The sequence below is a fragment of the Embiotoca jacksoni genome, unplaced genomic scaffold, assembly GCF_022577435.1.
Source record: "Embiotoca jacksoni isolate LCO1_2020_lvr unplaced genomic scaffold, fEmbJac1.0.p SCAF_20, whole genome shotgun sequence".
NCBI lineage: Eukaryota > Metazoa > Chordata > Actinopteri > Embiotocidae > Embiotoca > Embiotoca jacksoni.
The window spans coordinates 3,142,928-3,161,087 of NW_027185341.1; the positions used below are offsets into that span (position 1 = coordinate 3,142,928).

The 18,160-nt window shown below is 41.9% G+C and overlaps 2 protein-coding genes across 2 annotated transcripts; both read right to left on the reverse strand.

Moving 5' to 3' along the window:
* Positions 1-3: 3 nt before the first annotated feature.
* psmc5 (proteasome 26S subunit, ATPase 5) lies at positions 4-4,629 on the reverse strand. The gene is made up of 12 exons (XM_069155591.1): positions 4,551-4,629; positions 3,330-3,401; positions 3,162-3,231; positions 2,968-3,065; positions 2,837-2,893; positions 2,460-2,690; positions 1,733-1,859; positions 1,457-1,647; positions 780-878; positions 516-626; positions 304-390; positions 4-179 (listed from the first exon to the last, which is right to left on the reverse strand). Exons 1-12 carry the CDS (start codon positions 4,572-4,574, stop codon positions 126-128), a joined length of 1,221 nt encoding a protein of 406 aa, XP_069011692.1. The 5' UTR covers positions 4,575-4,629; the 3' UTR covers positions 4-125.
* Positions 4,630-5,501: 872 nt separating this feature from the next.
* smarcd2 (SWI/SNF related BAF chromatin remodeling complex subunit D2) lies at positions 5,502-17,278 on the reverse strand. The gene is made up of 14 exons (XM_069155592.1): positions 17,050-17,278; positions 16,659-16,896; positions 14,613-14,827; positions 13,210-13,252; positions 12,995-13,117; positions 12,198-12,317; positions 11,422-11,517; positions 10,699-10,800; positions 10,436-10,597; positions 8,656-8,753; positions 8,264-8,399; positions 8,036-8,158; positions 6,893-6,994; positions 5,502-6,779 (listed from the first exon to the last, which is right to left on the reverse strand). The coding sequence occupies exons 2-14, from the start codon at positions 16,809-16,811 to the stop codon at positions 6,726-6,728; spliced, it is 1,527 nt and encodes a 508-aa protein (XP_069011693.1). The 5' UTR covers positions 16,812-16,896; positions 17,050-17,278; the 3' UTR covers positions 5,502-6,725.
* Between the last annotated feature and the right edge of the window lie 882 nt (positions 17,279-18,160).

An 18,160-nucleotide genomic window follows, 5' to 3' on the forward strand; every position in this document is an offset into this window, starting at 1 on the left:
GTGTTTCTTTTGGGGGGAAAACCATTTACTTGTGGACCGTGACTTATGTAACAATTACAAACCATGAACAAAAAGGAAAAATATACATATGTGAGTGCATCGTGTGCAAGAATACACAAGGCCTTTTACTTCCACAGCTTCTTGATAGACATGTTCTTCTCGCTGTCTTTCTGCATCACCTGGTGAAGAGAACGGGAACGGGCGTTAACGGGGAGGGGGGGGGGGGCAGCCAACCGCAACACGCTCGCATTCTGCAACGTCAAAATTAGCTTCGGTCTTGTCGGGACAAGTTGCCGTACGAACCTTTGCCACGGCCATCTCGAAGTCCTCCTGAGTGACGTGAACTCTCCTCTCTCTCAGAGCATACATCCCTGCCTCTGTGCAAACTCCCTAAAAAAACACACACACACACACACACACACACACACACACACACACACACAGTACGCACATTTAATCACGTTCTACCTCATTTGACACCAGACTGCTTCCGCTTGATGTTTTTTAATTCTCACCTTAACCTCGGCACCAGAGGCTCCGGGCATCAGCTCTGCGATCTTCCTCAGGTTAATGCCACGGGTCAGGTTCATCTTCCTGGAGTGGATCTTCAGGATGTCCAGGCGGGCCTGTCGGTGCACGATTAAGAGGTGGTTCAAATGCCAAAATAAAAATAAAAAAAACTCCGCAGCGTGTAAGGCTACGTTACACACCGGTAATAATTATGGACGTTTGTGCAACACGCTTTTCAAAAAGCGTGCGTGACATGGTAATTAGTTTACCTCTTCATTGGGAGGAGGGAACTCGATCTTCCTGTCGATCCTGCCTGGTCTGAGCAGAGCCGAGTCCAAGATGTCGATACGGTTTGTGGCCATAATGACCTGCAGACACACAGTGAACACACTGATCGGGTAACCTGGACAATTCAGGTGTATAAATAAACACTGCAAGTGCTTCTATCGCTTTGTTTAAGTTCCTAATTTGGCCACGTGAGCATCTTTTGAGGATTCAAAAAAAAAAAAAAAAAAAAATATATATATATATATATATATATAACCACAAAGTAGTTGTTAGCAGATAAAAGGATTCAAAGAGTTGGATTTGTAGCTGTGATCAACTTTAACTTCCTGTTAAGCATCTGTAACTTGATGCTGGAATAATTACACATTGAAGAATGGCAGCAGTTGTAAAAAAAAAAAAAAAAAAAAAATCCAATCTGTTTTCAGTTGTGCAAACGAACAATATACGGGGGGTTAGAGTGAAGTAAGACTAGATTAACATATTGTAACTGGCTGCCTTTGCAGAGTATAAAACCACATTTTATACGATATAACTAAATACATAATGAACTAAAAACAAAGAGTACAGTTGCATGAACTGTAGGTGATATTTGTGACAAGTTCCCGTGTTCAAAAAAAAAAATACCGAACGACTTCCCGGCGTTGCGCGTCCGCGGTACCTTGATGTTCTTGGTCGCCTCGAAGCCGTCCAGCTGGTTGAGCAGCTCCAACATCGTCCTCTGCACCTCGCTGTCTCCACCCGAGCCGCCCTCCAGGCGGGACGAGCCGATGGAGTCGATCTCGTCCATGAAGATGATGGAGGGCGCGTGCTCTCTCGCCATGACGAACAGCTCGCGCACCATGCGGGCACCTGGAGGCGGAGCGGGACAAGTCTCAAAAGTCACGCAAACCGCCGAAGTCGCAGCGTTAAAAAGAGGACACGGGAGGGGACTCACCCTCGCCGATGAATTTCTGCACCAGCTCGGAGCCGGACACCCTGATGAAGGTGCAGTCGGTGTGGTGGGCCACAGCTCTGGCCAGCAGGGTCTTCCCGGTGCCCGGGGGGCCGTAGAGCAGCACACCCTGCAAACACGAAGCAAAAAAAAAAAAGAAAAAATCAGAATGGTCTACGCACCGATAGATGGATGGATACGACGTTAACGGTGCGGCAAGTAGTCGACTAAATTAATCAGGAAGTGCTTCGACGATACTGATTTTCCTAACCGGGTAAAGTGTTGCTCTTTTTTTAAAAATTTTTTTTAGAGCACTTTGAAAATAATATCTTTGAGGTTGAACAGGAAAAACAAGACAGGAAATTGTGTTGGGTCATTTTTCACTGGGTTTTTTTTGTTTTTTTTTGATGGCTCATAAAACAATCGTTAGTTGCAGTCTTCCTCTCGTGCTCTTGTTAAATGAGACGCTCGGATCTCCAAAAAAAAAAAAACAACCTACAAATACTGTTCTTGTCTTTACGTTACATGGATGGAAAAAAAAAAATAGCTCGGACATTATCGGAGTGATTTTGAAGGAATTGCGAGTCTGCTGATGTTAGAAAAAAAAATAGCAACCCGTAAAGAAAATTGTTATCTTAAAATAAAGTAAAAAATTTTTTTAAAAACAACAACGACAAAAACAACCTCTTAGAGTTCTTGTACCCGATCAGCTCTCTCAACAATCACTCACCTTCGGCTGGGCAATGCCCAAAGCCTCGAACAGCTCCGGGTGTTTGACGGGCAGCTCGATCACTTCTTTGATCTCCTTGATCTGCTTGTCCAGGCCGCCGATCATCTCGTAGGTGGAGTCGGGCACCTTCTCCACCATCATGAGAGACACCAGGGGGTCCACCTTGTTGGGGAGGATCTTGTGAAGGGTGTAGCTGTCGTTGCGTAGAGCCACGCGGCAGTTCGCCGTCACCTGGAGCGGAAGTGGCCAGAGAGACGACGCGTGACCGCCGGGGAACGTGAAGCTCCCGAGCGCGCGTGGTCGCCAAGGAAAGGCGTCCGTGCGCCCGTGGACTCACGACCGTCATTGAAGCAACAAAAACAAGGATGAAGACTTACGTCGTTGATGTCGATGTTCTTGTCCACGTCCACGACAAATTTTCCTTCCGGGTGCACCTGAAAATGAGGAATACATTACGTGAACACCGTCGACCGCCGAGCACAAGCGTAACGCGCGGCGCGCGGCATACCTTCACCAGCACTTTCTTTTTGTCCATAACCCTGACGACTTCTCCCACGTAGGAGCCCTGCTCCTGCAGCAGCTGCAGCTCCTCACGAAGGAGACGCACTTGAGAGACAGAGACGACTTAAGTGCTTTCACCGACGGGGAACGTGTCTGGAGGACTTCGCTCGAGTCATAAATCTTTTTTTTTTTTTTCCTTACCTTTGGCGTTGAGCTCATTCCTCTGCGCCTGCAGACGTCTCAGATTCTGGCTCTTTTCATTCACCGTCAGCTGGTAAGAAAACAGCAGGTCGGTATCGACAGGCGGGCAGAAGTTCACCGGCCGAAAGCGTTTCGAATGTGTTATCATCATCATCATCGTCGTCTCACCTGCAACTCTTCAATCTTGGACAAGTAGTACTGCCGCAGACCCGATCCTCCTTTACTCTCCCCCATTTCCATCTGTTAAAAGCGGAAAACATCCAGCTTAAGCGACGCCGACTTCTTCCGTTTTTGTTTCGATATTTGACCTTTTTTTTTTGGTGTCGTGAAACGAGATATTACATCGTAGATATCGTATTAATATTGTACTTTCCTGCTTTAAAAGAAATGCATTGCAGTAAAGTCTGAACTCGGCGAGACTCTTCAACCGTTTTATTATTTACACAGTCGTTATGTTCAGACGTCCGATGACTATTTATGGGAAAAAAAAAAATCTCTCCGCAAGTATTTTGCGAAAGCACCAATAGTCGTTCCTACAAGATCGATATTGAAGTATTTGATATAAAAAAATTAAAAAATAAAAATATCGCGATATTACTTTTTTTTTTTTTAAATTTTTTATTCAATATCGACCTTTAAGCTCTTCACCAGCGACGTATACTAATACAACAACTAAAGACGACTTTAATATCGACGCCGTTTTCATTGAATTCCTTTTCAACACATCTGCTGACTTGTCGTTTTTCAGTTTGAGGTTGTTGGCCTGACGAAGGTCAGGAAACGGATTCAAACAGCCACAGGCTTGTGTTTTTAATCCAACAACAACAACAACAGAAACCCGAAAACAAATCAAACGACGAAGCTAAAATGTGAAAATAATTGGGGAGAGATTTTACGAGATAAATTTAAAAAAAAAAAAAAAAAAACAAACAACGATTTAACAAAGTCTTTTTGAAGTGTTGCTAAATTGCATTAGCCGAGCGCACGTAGCGAGAAAACACCTCCTTTTTTTCTTTATTTTTTTACCGTCCCGGTTTTTTTAAACAACACGGATCTGAAACTACTAACTGTTTATCGGAGGGTTATAATAAATAATGTCGTCGAAGCGCGGGGGGACGGATAGCAGCTGAAGCTCGGGCTGACCGCGCTCAGCTGACATTAGCACCGTTAGCTACGATGAGACAGCAAACCGGCAGCGAACCAACGCGTTCATTGTTTTCAATCAAGAAACACTTAATTGTTGTTTTTTTTTTTACACGAGTCACAAACGCTTTCCCATCTCGCCACCGGTTTAAAGAAAGTAGGCCGATAAAAGCGCAACAAGCGACGTTTTCTTCGTAATTTGCCAGGAAAAGCGACAAAACGACAGGGGGAAAAAAATACACCTACATGATCGATCCCGTCCACCTCCATGTTGAAATTTCTGCTTCCGCTTGTTTAGCTGTCGTATTTCCGGTGGCCTTCTTCTTCTTCTCTGTTAAAAAAAATGTCAAGGCCGGTTCGGTTGCAATGCTGCCGCCTTCTGGAGGTACACGTCTACTGCTGTTTTGTTGCGGTCTTTATTTAATAGAGTCCAGTCGACTTTAAAACCGAAATAAACATGTTCTTTCTTCTACCGAAGTCCTTTTTTTTTTTTTTTTTTTCCATTGTTGGCCTCCACAGGTTCTTTTCTCTGTAATCCTGATAAATTCACCTTCTCTCTCTTCATCGTGTTTCCTGCGTGAAATCAGGACACGCTCGACCGTCTCATTTAGGGTGGAAGTTTCCCTACTATTGGCATATGTCATTTAAAATATCATAAAAATTGGCTTTTCATTTCCCAAGTTTAACGGTAACCACACAAATCTAATAGCCTACCTTTCTCCTGAAAGATCACCTGATGAATTTTTCTGGCAGACTTCCTCGAGGGTGTTTTTTTTTATTTATTTTTTTTAATTATTTATAATTTATAAACGTCCCTTTTTTTTTTTTTTTTTTTTTTAAATAAAATTACACATTTCTTTCAAGTTTCTATGCAGCCTTTATCATAAGGCCTTCTCATGCTTAACGTAACCCGAGTTTCAAGTCCCCGTTTAGTCGCTCGAGTACAACATAAAAATTCAGTGTTGACTTTTGCTCTGAATCAGTGAGCCTACAAGCTGAGACACCGCTCTGTGAAACGTGTAGGATGTGGGCTTTTTCCCTGAGGATTGTGATAAGACCAGACATACCTGTTGAAACGGCTTCTCTCAGAAAGCACCTGAGGTCTGACCAGCCCGAACACGCATCGGTGGCAGGACTCCTGCTCTCCTATTATTTAGCTCGGGCTGCGCCGAACAACATTATTAATACAAGCCTGCGTCATTAAAAATGATTTAATCAACAATGTTTTCTATGAAATATGTACCCTTTTGTAATCGGTTCTGTCAAATGTAATAAATCGAGAATAACAAACATTTGTGAGTACATTTATTGTAAAAAATACTCCAAATGTATAAAAGATAAAAGGGTTTTGATTGATACACAACATGCAGACATTTTACCAAAAAAAAAAAGCCTGTACAAAAACAAATAAGCATGAGTGCCTTATCCACGAAACACATTTTGGCACAGTGATAGGCGTTAACATGGAATGTTTCAAGAATTTCTCAAGAGTTTCATATAAAACTAACAAAATAAGCATTTCATTCAAACGTTTACTTGTGAAACTATAAACTGCACACAACGGTTTGGCGCTCTGTCGATACACTAGAGTCGCTTTCCTATTTCATTATCAACACCAGTTCAAGGGAGGTATGGATCCTCCGAGAAAGGCTGCCACAGTTCCTCTTCCTGGCATAAAAACAACAAAACACCCCAACAAGAAATGAAAACAGCATGTAAACGTTCAAGACTTACACACACACACACACACACACACACAAAAAGGGCTGCTGTTTAACAGCTGGGCAGAGTGGACTCGTCCTTTTACAAATACAGAGATCAATCTTTTCCCAGAGTGGAGCTTTTCTTGGAAATCCTGCTCTCTCACATAGCAAATGTTTCTTGTCAAATAAAATCCACAGGAAAAAAACAAAAACAACCAGCACCAAAACAGGAAGTGTGTGTGTACACACACTTCCTGTTTTGGTGCTGGTTGTTTATATATATATATATATGCTACAATTGAGCATTTCAATCCAATATATATATTTATATATGCCTCCGAATTCTTGTTAGCAGACATCTGTTCCTATCTTAAAGGTTATGGCTTTTAAATGTGAAAGTAAACAGACACCCTTTCAAAATAAAACAGTGTAAGGATTAAAAACAACAACACCCAAACAGCACCGGTGCTTAAACAGATTTAAGCATTTTGTACCATGAACAGAACATATTGCAAAAGATTATTTAAAGGCTCAAAATGACAGACAATGCAAGGCAAACATCTTATTAAGAACGTGTAAATCATCACTTTGGTCCCATATACTCGATCAGTGAGGATGGCTTCGTGAACATTTAAGCTGCGACGTGATGCAGGTTCCAGTTTGAACTGAGCAGACATTAACATCTGGCGAGTAAACTAGACTCCTCTGGAATATGTGTTTAGGTGAGTCGGATACCCAACACTTGCTCCAACTCTTGTCTTCTCTGCTGCACCTGAAACCAAGAAGGAATTCATGTTTTGTCCCCGCATTCATAAAAAAATAACAACCAATGAATTAAACAGTACAGAAGTAAAGAGCAGTGCACTCGCCTCTGTATTTACTTACCTTTGAGTAAACGTATCTGCCCACTGCCTCTGGGACCCAGGGTGCCTGGTAGAACTCGGTCTTCCTCTCCTCCTCTGGGTTTCCCGTCACATCTGTCATCAACTGATGAGACAGAAATATGTCAATGAATACGGAGAACCACAAATTCATGAATACAGAACATGGTTTTATTCCTAAATAACAACAACAAAAAAAAAATAAGTACTTTAAAGACTCACGTATACATTTTTGGATTGACTCGGATCGTCGACTCACCAAACGTTTATCCAGGTACTGAAGTCTCTCAATGTGACGTAAGTAATAGATAACTGATGTTTTTGCTTCCATCTTACTATTAAAGGTATGTTTTAATATGTCTATTCATTCAGTGTGTATTGGCATAAATCCTCGGAACCAAAGGAGTCCAGGTTCATCATACCTGCAGGGCATTATAAGTCCCGGGCAGCTTTTTAACCGTCAACTGTCATGTGACCTGACGACATGCAGCGCCACTGCTGCGCACAAAATATTTGCATTTCAGAGCGTGTTTTTTGTAAAACACTGAGAAAGAAATGGCAGGCAAAAATTATAACATTTTGTAATAAACTGACAGCTCAAAAAAAAAAAAAATTAATAAAACCAAAAATGTGTGTTTGGGTTCTCGTGATGATGCAGCAGCTGTTTGAGCTTAAGGGAGTGGAGGAAAACACAGATATCAGTACAGACACATGGTTTCCCTGGTTTCTGGAGGGCTTGGGGGCTGTGTAGTACTGGTGCGAGTTATTTGACTATAAACTCTGGATTTTCAAGTTACTTTGGACTATTATTACTGCAAGACTTATTTAAAAATGCACTGTCTGCCGTGAAAATAATAATCACATCAATCAAACATGGGTAAAACAAAGGTTCGAGTGAAGCTATAGAGGCTTATAGGTGTTGTGAAAAAAACAACAACGTGGTGCTGCACTAAAGTGTTCTAACGGGAGGTAAAAACCCTGCGATAAGATACCTACAGTTTAGTAAAAATAATGACACTGAACTCATTAACACTCAGAAATATGAACTCATGTTGGGAGACTTGAAAACGATACTGCGTTTCTGTGTCATCCTGTAGGAACTCCTGTGGACAAGCTTTCGCAGTGAGAAGCCGGGGAAGACATTCACCTTCAGATCTCTGCACTGAGACTTCAGCCAGTCCTGGATGAAGTCCTGCGGGTTATTGCTGAAGCTCAGCATAAAGTCTCTCTCGGTCTTCAGCTGGTTGATGTACTCGATCGTTTCATGAATCTGCAGAGAACAGAAACAGGAACAAGGCATATTTAATCATCAACACTTGTTTTGGATCTTCTATTACTATCCCCCCCCCCATCATTTCCTGAGACGTGGCCGTACTTTCATCTCGAGCGCAGCGATTTCCTGTTGGTTGGTTGTAGAGGACAGGAAGCTGTTCATCTGGCCCTTCAGTGGGTCGTCCACTTCCACATCGATATCGTAGCACGCTGTCTTTTTCTGATCTGTGGGGTCCACGCTGCCCGGGGGAAGAAAGCAAAACAGAATTCCGGTTGGACCGCAATAAGGGAGGACGAGCGATGTTGAACAAGAGTGAATACTTGAACGGCAAAATCCTAAAGCCGAGGAAACAAAACGAATAAAAGCTCAGACGGCCGCTGTGAAAGCACCTCGACAGTTTAGAAGTTTTACTGAGAATAACTGAGATGCTGATGAAAGTGCCAGAACAGGAACACCCACGCAGCGCGAGGCAGAATGGTCCACACTCCCCCTACCTAATGATGTGATTGATAATAATGGGGTCAGGGTGCTGCAGCAGACCCGCCAGCTTCATGGGAATCTCAGAGAACCTCATTCGTGGACAGCTGAAGATCTGAACAACAAAAACAGAGCCAGTTAGATACCCCGAGAGGTTACGTTTTCCGCTTCACATTGGAGGCCCTGCGCAGGTTTGTATTAATAATACTTCCCTCACAAATTCAAATCTACAAATTACGAACTCGATAGTATAAATGATAAATTTAGGGCAAATATTGAACAATTCACGACTAAAAATTCATGCTTGAAATCAACAGCACGTGTCCGTTAATTGAAAATCTTCCCCTCTGTTACCAGTTCGAAAGAACAATTAAGAATAAGAGTCTGAACATTTCATAAGATACATTAAAAAAAAAAGAGATTTAAATCTTTTTAAAATGTTAAAGCAACAATATGAAACTGTAAGCCCGCGTTTTTGCCACTTGGCTCCCTCAGAACGACATCATCAACTCTTAGCTTTTATGAATCATAACAACATCTTTGAGAAATTTCAGTCTGGTTTTAGAGTATTACATCGCACAGAAACTGCCCTCCTCAAGGTAACTAATGACCTCCTTTTAGCAGCAGACAGGGGGGAGAGTGCAGTTTTAATTCTTTTAGACCTAAGTGCAGCTTTTGACACCGTAGATCACCATTTTAATCGATCGCCTCAAAACCTGGGTTGGCATCAAGGACGCTGCACATCTGACATTGACTGTTGGATGGCACAAAACTTTCTTCAGCTCAACAACTCAAAATCAGAAGTCATATTGTTCAATTCCCCAAACAATAACACCAGTCTCATTGAGAGTGAACTTGGTCCTCTGTCTGCTTATTTAAAACCTGTTGCCAGAAACTTGTGAGTAATGTTTGACTCTCAGTTAAGCTTTGAAACACAAATTTAAAAAAAAAAAGGTCCAGTCCTGCTTCCTTCAATTAAGAATCATCTCCAGAATCAAACCCATACTGCCACACTCTGCCCTGGAACAAGTAATTCATGCACTCATTTTCTCTCGACTCGATTACTGCAACTCCCTCCTTTCTGGCATAAACCAATAATCTATCTCCCGCCTCCAACTAGTCCAGAATGCAGCAGCTCGGCTTCTTACTGGTTTTAACAGACGACATCACATCACTCCAGCTCTGGCCTCTCTCCACTGGCTCCCGGTTGGTTTTAGAATTGATTTTAAGATTTTGTTGATCACTTTTAAGGCCCGCCTGGGTCTGGCCCCGAGCTACATTATTGAAACGTTAGCCCCATATGAGCCAACTCGCAGCCTTAGATCCTCCGGCGGGGCCCTTCTGGCCGTTCCAAAGTCCAGACTTAAATCAAAGGGTGACCGTGCTTTTGCCATTAGGGCCCCTCGACTTTGGAACGACCTACCTGAGGAGATAAGGCTTGCAGAATCATTAACTTCTTTTAAATCACTTCTAAAAACCCATTTTTATAGAATTGCTTTTAAGTGATGTCGTCCTTTCATGCAGTTCTTTTGTTCCCCCGTTTTTGTTTGTTTATTTTATTCATTTATTTATTTGTTTGTTTTCTATTCCATTTGCTCGTTTTGGTTATTCGTTTGGTTTTCTCGTATTCATTACCTTAATGGTATGGTCTTTTTTTTGCCTCCTGTTTTCTTAAATGTTTACCGGTATTGACGTTATGTACGACTATGCTTCGTCTCTCTGTAGAGCACTTTGTAAACTCTGTTTTTAAAGGTGCTGTATAAATAAAGTTATTATTATTATTATTATCATCATTACTTGTCTGAAATAGCGGTTGCAGTTGATGAACTCCTTCTCGTGACTGTCCTGCAGCTTGTTGTTCTTGATGTAGAGCCAGAGAGCTTGCATGATGCTGGCCCTCGTCTGCGTGTGCACACCCAGAAGACGAGCCAGCCGCGGGTCCAGCTTGTACTGAGGGGGCTGAAAAGAAGCATTGCGACAGGCTTAAGCGTTCGATGAAAAGCCCGTCATGCCATCGAGCGACTATTCTTGGAGATGGCCACTGAGAGGGTATGAGGTACCTGATGGTCGAGCATGAGCAGGAGGGTGCATTTAACGTTCAGGTCGCCGGGCCTCTTCACCTGGAAACCATCCGTCTCCTGCGTGGTGGGCATTCTGTGCCACTGAGAGATGAACGAGAGTTAAGAGATCAGAACAGACTTTTAAATTCTGTCTGGTTGAAACTAAAACGGCACGAAAAAATATGTTCGTTCAAGCCTCATAGTTACTCCTCCTTCATGCTCTTTCTTACCCGTGGCTCCCGGATACGAACACAGATCAACACAAACAAGTAAAAAGACAATACTGGCCCGGTGCCAGTTTCATTAACCGGCGCACTCGTTGGGTACATATGACGTTAAATACTTCCGTCACCACTGTTGGTTTTGAGTGCCGATTTATGTGAGTTGGCCTCTTGACCATGCAAAAGCTTTTTTTTTTCCCCCCTCTTTATTAGATCAATTAAACATGAAGGAAAGCAGCTGCAATCAAATGGTTTTTTTTTTTTTTAAAAAGGCTGGTTTATCTGTGGAATGAATTCAGTCATAATAACCCTCCCCCTGCATTGTCGAACAAGCCCACAAAGAACTGGTTCCAAAACTTTTAGTGAGTCCAGCTGAACTCAGCTTTTCGACCACAGCTGAAAAACAGATTTACGTTTGTTAACCAGAACCATATCCGAGGATTTTGGTGTCAGTGTACCCAAAAAGTTCTCCACATCCAAGGCTTACGCCCGTATGTCATACCTCTACCAAGTGATTGTCAGGTCCATAGAGCTCTTTATCGAGCTCGATCACCAGGCTTTTGAAGAAGGATGAGAACTTCCTCTTCTGCTTGCCGGGCTGCGAACACAAAGTTGAGAAAAGAGTGTGAAAATACAGAGCAAACGCGACCGCTATCTCGGTTTTCTTACTGCGCCGTGTCAGACTGCAGCTGCATCGTTTAGCTCTGACCACATTGGGGGTGGTGAAGTACAAAACCGTAGACTAGAAAAGGCTGTTGCACCCCCCCCCCCCCATCTTCTCTCCCCCAGCCCTGTCAAAGTCTGTTTGCACAACATGACCCCTCTCACTCCTTCCCTCACGTCCCTTTTCTTCTCCCGGTGCTCCATGCAATACTCCTACGCATGCCTAAACCAATGAGCCGGAGGAGAAAAATGAACAGGGGAAAAAACAAAACCTTCCTTCATGTGGCCCCGGATGACACAATGAGTTGAGCTGGAATTGATGGAGGGAGGGGAGGCATGTCAGCTCATGGTATGCAACGGCCAGTGGTTTCAATTCCGTGTTTCAAAAGAGAACATGAGCTCTTGTGTGCAAGTGTGTGTTAGCAGTTGTGGGGTGGAATGGGGAAAGCTGTAAACACACATCTGGCTGCGTGGTCTGAGCCAAGGACACAGGCCAAGTGAAGTTTTCAGAAACACAGTAACAGACACTGTAATACTCGGGAGTCTGACCACACTGAGTCGATGGAGAAACGGGAAGAAGCGAAATCAAAAGTGGCGACGGCGTGATTCACGCACCTCTTCCAGGAGTTTGCCCTCCACTCTCAGTTCCCAGGAGGACACCTTCTCGGCCTCCTCGCCCTCAGGCTTGCTGGGAGTGTAAGTGTTGGAAATGTAGATCCTGAGCTTGCGCTTTTGCTGTATCAAAAAGAGAAAAAATAAAAATTGAGAATTTTTGTAATAACTGATTGTCAAACAGCTACAATTGTTTACCTCCACTAACCACTCAAGTTGTAGTTTACATTCACGTCTGTCCAAATTGATATATGTCCTGAAGGCTTTGAAGGAATCCTCAATGGGTTCACTTGCTTTACAATTCAATGTTATAATACTTTCGATTTTATATCCTCAGTAGTTTGGACTCTGGCAGTCCAGCCCTGAATGCAGATTGCCGACCTAACGAGAGATGCACAGGACGAGAGGTCTACACGTAATCCAGTGTTACTGTTTCAATTTCTTTTTATTGTTCACTCTCGTAATGCAGAGCAAACATTTCTTATTGCTGAAGTGTACACGCAGTCACTTGAATTGTGAACACGTCACAGGAAACTCAATGTATTTGTCACTGGCTGTATCCTGCTGCTGTGTGACAAGTTATTTGCGCTGAGCACAGCAGAAAATCCAGTTGTGATCGAGTCTGACTGACTTCTTTATTTACCGACTCGCGTATTTTCTCTGTAAACACTGTAAACAGATCGTGTTGGGCTGCAACAGCCTCTCCGTGAGAGTTTGTAATCAGGCAGCTCTTCATAAAGCCTCTTAAAATATATTTTCTATTATATCAAAAACCATGACAATGCATCAAGGCTAGATACCATAATGGGCTTCTTGATGGCCTCCTGAATCTCCATACGCTTTCGGGCGATGGTCTGATCCAGCTTCCTCTCAAAGGCCAAGAGGTCCATGTAGGCCTGCGACTCTGGGACCAGGTCTCGGATCTGAGGAACACCAGCATGTGAATATTGAAGGAACACGGAACAAACGTAATTCAATTTTTTTTTAAGGATTCAGAGGGTCAAAGTTTTCCTACCCTCTGGGGCAGAACCTTGTCAGCCATCTTTCGTCTTTTTGCTCTAAAATCACACAGAAAGGAAAACACGGACGATTTCCAGTTCAGTTTAAAAAGAAAGCATTAAATGACCACATGAACTTCAGCCTCTAAAACACAGAGGACCTGAATTTGAAAACGATCCGCCTGCCACAGTATGTTGTGTCTCAGTGCGTGTCGTCATTTAGCATTTGCCCTCATTAGTAAGACCTTAGATAACCAATTTGTGAGGAACTGTCTGCACACCGACACATGATACAAGATTAACTGAAAGACCTCATTCACTTCATTTGATTATTGATTATTTGCGGAAAACTTCACAGTCCGATAACACAATCTCGGCCAATGTTTTCTCTCTCTGAAGACCGCATGAGGTTTCCACTTATCATAGCTACCGTCTTCCTAGAAGCAATTTTGTTCCTTTGATTAAATTATACAGTTCCCGCTCATTATAAATAAACTTAATTTAGCGAGAGCGCTTTCTGTGCTTCGGCTCTCTAATCGTTCTGTGACGAGAATGTTGCTGCGAGATAAAGCTCACAACACAACTGATTCATTGTGGATCGTCGTGCCTCGCATCACGGCCAGCCACATTTATGAGCTTGGCGTCACCGAGCGGTTTGAAGTAAAAAATACCCGCCAGTGTCTGCCGTCGCCTTTAAAGCAAAGGCCAGTCATGAGATACCACGATCTAACAGTACAGCAACTTCACAAACAGACCGCTGCTGAGGGGAAAATAAATGCTGGATGGAAAGCGGGGCTGTTATGATCTTAATGAACCACAACAGGAACAAATTGATGCTGCCGTTTTATAGCTGTAAGACTACGATCATTTAGTCCTGATTGAGGAAAACAAGTACAGACCTTGGGGTAATTACGGTCTTAATTTTGGCGTCGTTTACTAATTGTTGCTACCGGTAAAAGAAGGCTTGGCAAAAGTTTTTAGATGTAGAGCGCTGAAACTATGTTAAATGATTGCTGAGTCAACAGGAAGTTACCAGCTGGCAGTATAGATAACTAATTAATCGAGTCATTTAATAAGTGAAAATGAAAACGAAAAACATTTTCGGGGTCTAACTCGACATATGTGAAAAAAAAAAAAAAAAAAAAAAGAACTTGTAAATGTCACCTTGAGCTCTGGGAAATTGCTATTTAAAAAAAAAAATAAAAAAAAAATTGTTTTTAACTTTTGGGACTCACTGAGAAGAGAATCCACAGATATGAATCGGGTTTTAATCATTTTACATGACAATAAAGTCCAAACGCGGACCGTGCCGCTCCCTAACGTTTGTGCCCCGGCTGTCGTAGTCAGTCGACCTCGGTATTATTCCGCTCGCTCTCTTCTGCTGCTGTCACACAAACACTGTGGCGCCGCCATCGTTTACCCTCGTCTGAGGCCTCCCAGCGCCTCGTGCTGCTGCTGCTGCTGCTGCTGCTGTTGATGCTGATGGTGAAGAAACCGCTTCCTCGAGGGGTCCATGCTCAGGGGTCCCATGCCCGGCCGCATGGTAATGTTACCGCCACCGTAAGAGGGGCCTGGCAGCTGACCCCCCATTGACCCCATGGGGCCCCCAACTCTGTTGAGTGGCATCCCCGAGCGCTGAGAGAAAAAAAAAAAAAAGGAGGGAAAGTGGCAGCTTTCGGGTTTAAACAGAGTTTAAGGACCGAAAACACTGTGTCAAAACACTTTTCTCTGTGCATGTCTTTCTTTTACTCACTTCTTTACCTTAAAAAAAAGAAAAGAAAACAACATCTCAACATATGAGTCTGTGAGGATGATTTAGTCAGATATTCTTTGTCCAGCACTGGTTTACAACAGAGGTTTATAGAGATGGATCAATTTAACTAATCGATAAGATGATGGCTAGAAAACTCTTCAAATTTGATAATTGCTTAGTTGTGCTAAAAAAAACAATCTCTGATTCCAGCTTTATTGATATGACTATTTTCTGGTTTCTTTAGTCCTCTATCAATATAAACTGCTTATGTTTTCATTGAGGACAGTTGTTCAGGATTATTTAAAAAAAAATAAAACAAAACTTCTAACTTTCAGCTGCAGCTTTGGGAAACTCTCGTCGACATTTTTCACCACTTTTTTTAAGAGACCAAACAACTAGTCAAATAATCAAGCAAAAAAAAATAAAAATCCACCAATTAATCAATAATAATTGATAGTTGCTGCCCTAACATAAAACACCAATGTAGAGTTGATTTTGATGTCCGATTTAATGTGGAAGGTCGATAGAAATTAATATTTCCAGAGTACTGCCGGTCTCGGGCACTTATTTACAGATGATTTAATAGATAGAATAGATCTTTATTGTCACTGTACTCAGATCAATGAAAATCAGTTTAGCAGCTCTTTGAAAGTGGGCAGCATAGACGTTCATCAGTAAAAAAACAAGTAAAGATCATGTGAAAATAGAGCAACGGTATACACAGATATACCGCATATAACAACGTAACTGTTTAGAAACCAACGATGTGCTTCAGTTACGCTGTTTGGACATAAATTTCACATCATGTGATCATCCATGATGTATAAAAAGAGAGTGAGGCTGGAGGCTGCACTGTCCCTCGCTCTGCACGTTATTTATTGTGTGTACCACAAATCGTAGTGATAGTCGTAATCAGCATAAATAGCACGTCAAATCGTGAATGAACTGTAAGTGCATACCGGATGATTTCTGTTTCTAATTTTAAAGTTGGATTGCGATGTGGCGCATGTGTGCATGTGGGTGTAATCGCTTGTTTTCCTGTTTGTTTGGTGTCTCCTTTAACAGAAGATAGCTGACCCATATGGCTGTAACGGACGAAGAGGAGACAGTTGTACTGGTGCATGTTTATTCAGACCACACTGATGGTGCAGATGGTGGCAAAACCGGGGTAATAATATATGCAGCCTCACCTCTGGGCAGATGGCGGTGATGATAAAAACTCACTTTTGTTTTCACGCTAACTGACAGGAGCGCAACCACGTGACTTTCTTTCACACACCAGCACAGACCATTATCTCGGCTTTATTAATTTATAATAAACGTGAAACACTTTAAAGGTAACGCCGTGATCAATCAATATAAAGGTAATATCAAACAACGTTTAACTCAAATAATTGAAAGAAGTAAGTAAGCGCATAGCCTTTCCAAAGGCTATACAACGACTTACTTCCGCCTTTGAAGTAAGAGTCCACATGATGATATTTTAAGAACAACACGTTAATATCGGTCAGGTTTGGATTTAAACCCACATTTAGGGCTAAATTTACTCTTTAAAGAAGCCGGGGGTAAGTTAAACTTTAAGAAGACACAGTTAACGTAACCGCACCTTTTTTTTTTTTTTTTCTTTTTTTTTTTTTTTTTTTTCCTTTCTATTCAATAAAGTGAAATCAGAAAAAAAAAAAAAAAAAAAAAAAAAAAAAAAAAAACACCGACCTGGGGGTAGTGGGGAGAGTTGTTCATGCTCCGGGGGTAACCAGCGGGAGGCTGCGGCATTCCTGGCATCCTCATGCCCGCAGCATGTCCGACGTTCATGGGGTTCACGTTGGGATTCATCGGGGAACCCGTGAAGCTTCCTCTCGATGCCATCTTCTGAATCCACAAGTGGTTCAAAAAAAAGAAAAAGTGACTTCGAACGAATTCAGGTCCAAATGAAGGTCCCGTCCGGGTTGCTCTAAAAAAAAATAAAAAAATAAATAAAAAATGCCCGTCCTCCCCCACCTCCTCCTCCTCCTCTCTCGCACCGGTCTGGAAAGTAAAGCTGGCTGGTCGGACTCTTGGTTTGACAGTCCAACAAAAAGCTAGCTAATGTTAGCTCGTCTCCTACCGTTTCAAGTTCCGGGATTTTGCTTCTTAAACCTCGTAACTGTTCTCGTTTTCTGGACACCGACTGGTGGTTGTTAATCTCCCGCCCCCGTCTTCGCCGCAGAGCATCGCTGACTTCGCGGCTATTTCACTGGAAGGTCTAATGGGGGGGAAAAAAAACAAAACAACAACAACAACATGATAAACGCCTGACTGACGACAAACTGAGGATTTAAGGCAAAAAAAAAAAAATAAAAAAAAAAATACTCTTTATATCTGCCCGCCCGCACGCGCGCACACACACGCGCGCGCACATTACAAAAAAAATAAAAAAATGCTGCCTTCACTGACGTTTGGAAATTACAAGTTCTATATGTCACCGCCCAATAACAGTTCTTCGAAGTTTTTGCCCCTCGTGGCGAGAACACAATTTGTGGCCAAACACAATGCCGGGACTACTTTAATTTATTTTAATACAAATACCAATGAGTTTATCTTAAAAAAAAAAAAAAAAAAAAAATGCATGTAATTATAGCTGTATTAATAAAAAACTTTAACTGATATTATAATTAGGTCATCTTAAATTCTACTCTAATATTTGCTTTATTGAAAACTAAAAGTTGTTTTGTATTGTAATTTTAACCTCTTTTGGCTTTTAATTGAGAAATTTAGTGGGAAAACATCTTTTGTTGCAAATCCTAACAACTCTGAACCGTGACACGTGGCCCTGTCAAGACACTAACATTAGTTTTATAATTAAAAAGGTTTAGAACCCCTATTTGTTTGTTTTGACCTTTACCTATGTATTATATTTTATAAGATAAACACATTTATTTTTAATGTAGGATCCTAATCATATAAGTAACTAGCAATTACAGCAGTCAAATAAATGTACTTCAATATTATATTAACTTATACAATAAACAAATCTCAATTACTTGTGATAATACAGTCCATATCAGTACCCCAGACATAAAAGTTGAATTTGAAGCATTTCTCAGACTGTAGTTTGGGAAGGGTACACAAAGGCAACTGAAACGGATCCCTCAGGCAGAACTGTGTAAACCGTATGTTTATCATTTCTCTTTTTTATTTTTTATTTAATAAGACCTACAACAATACATGTGAAGAAG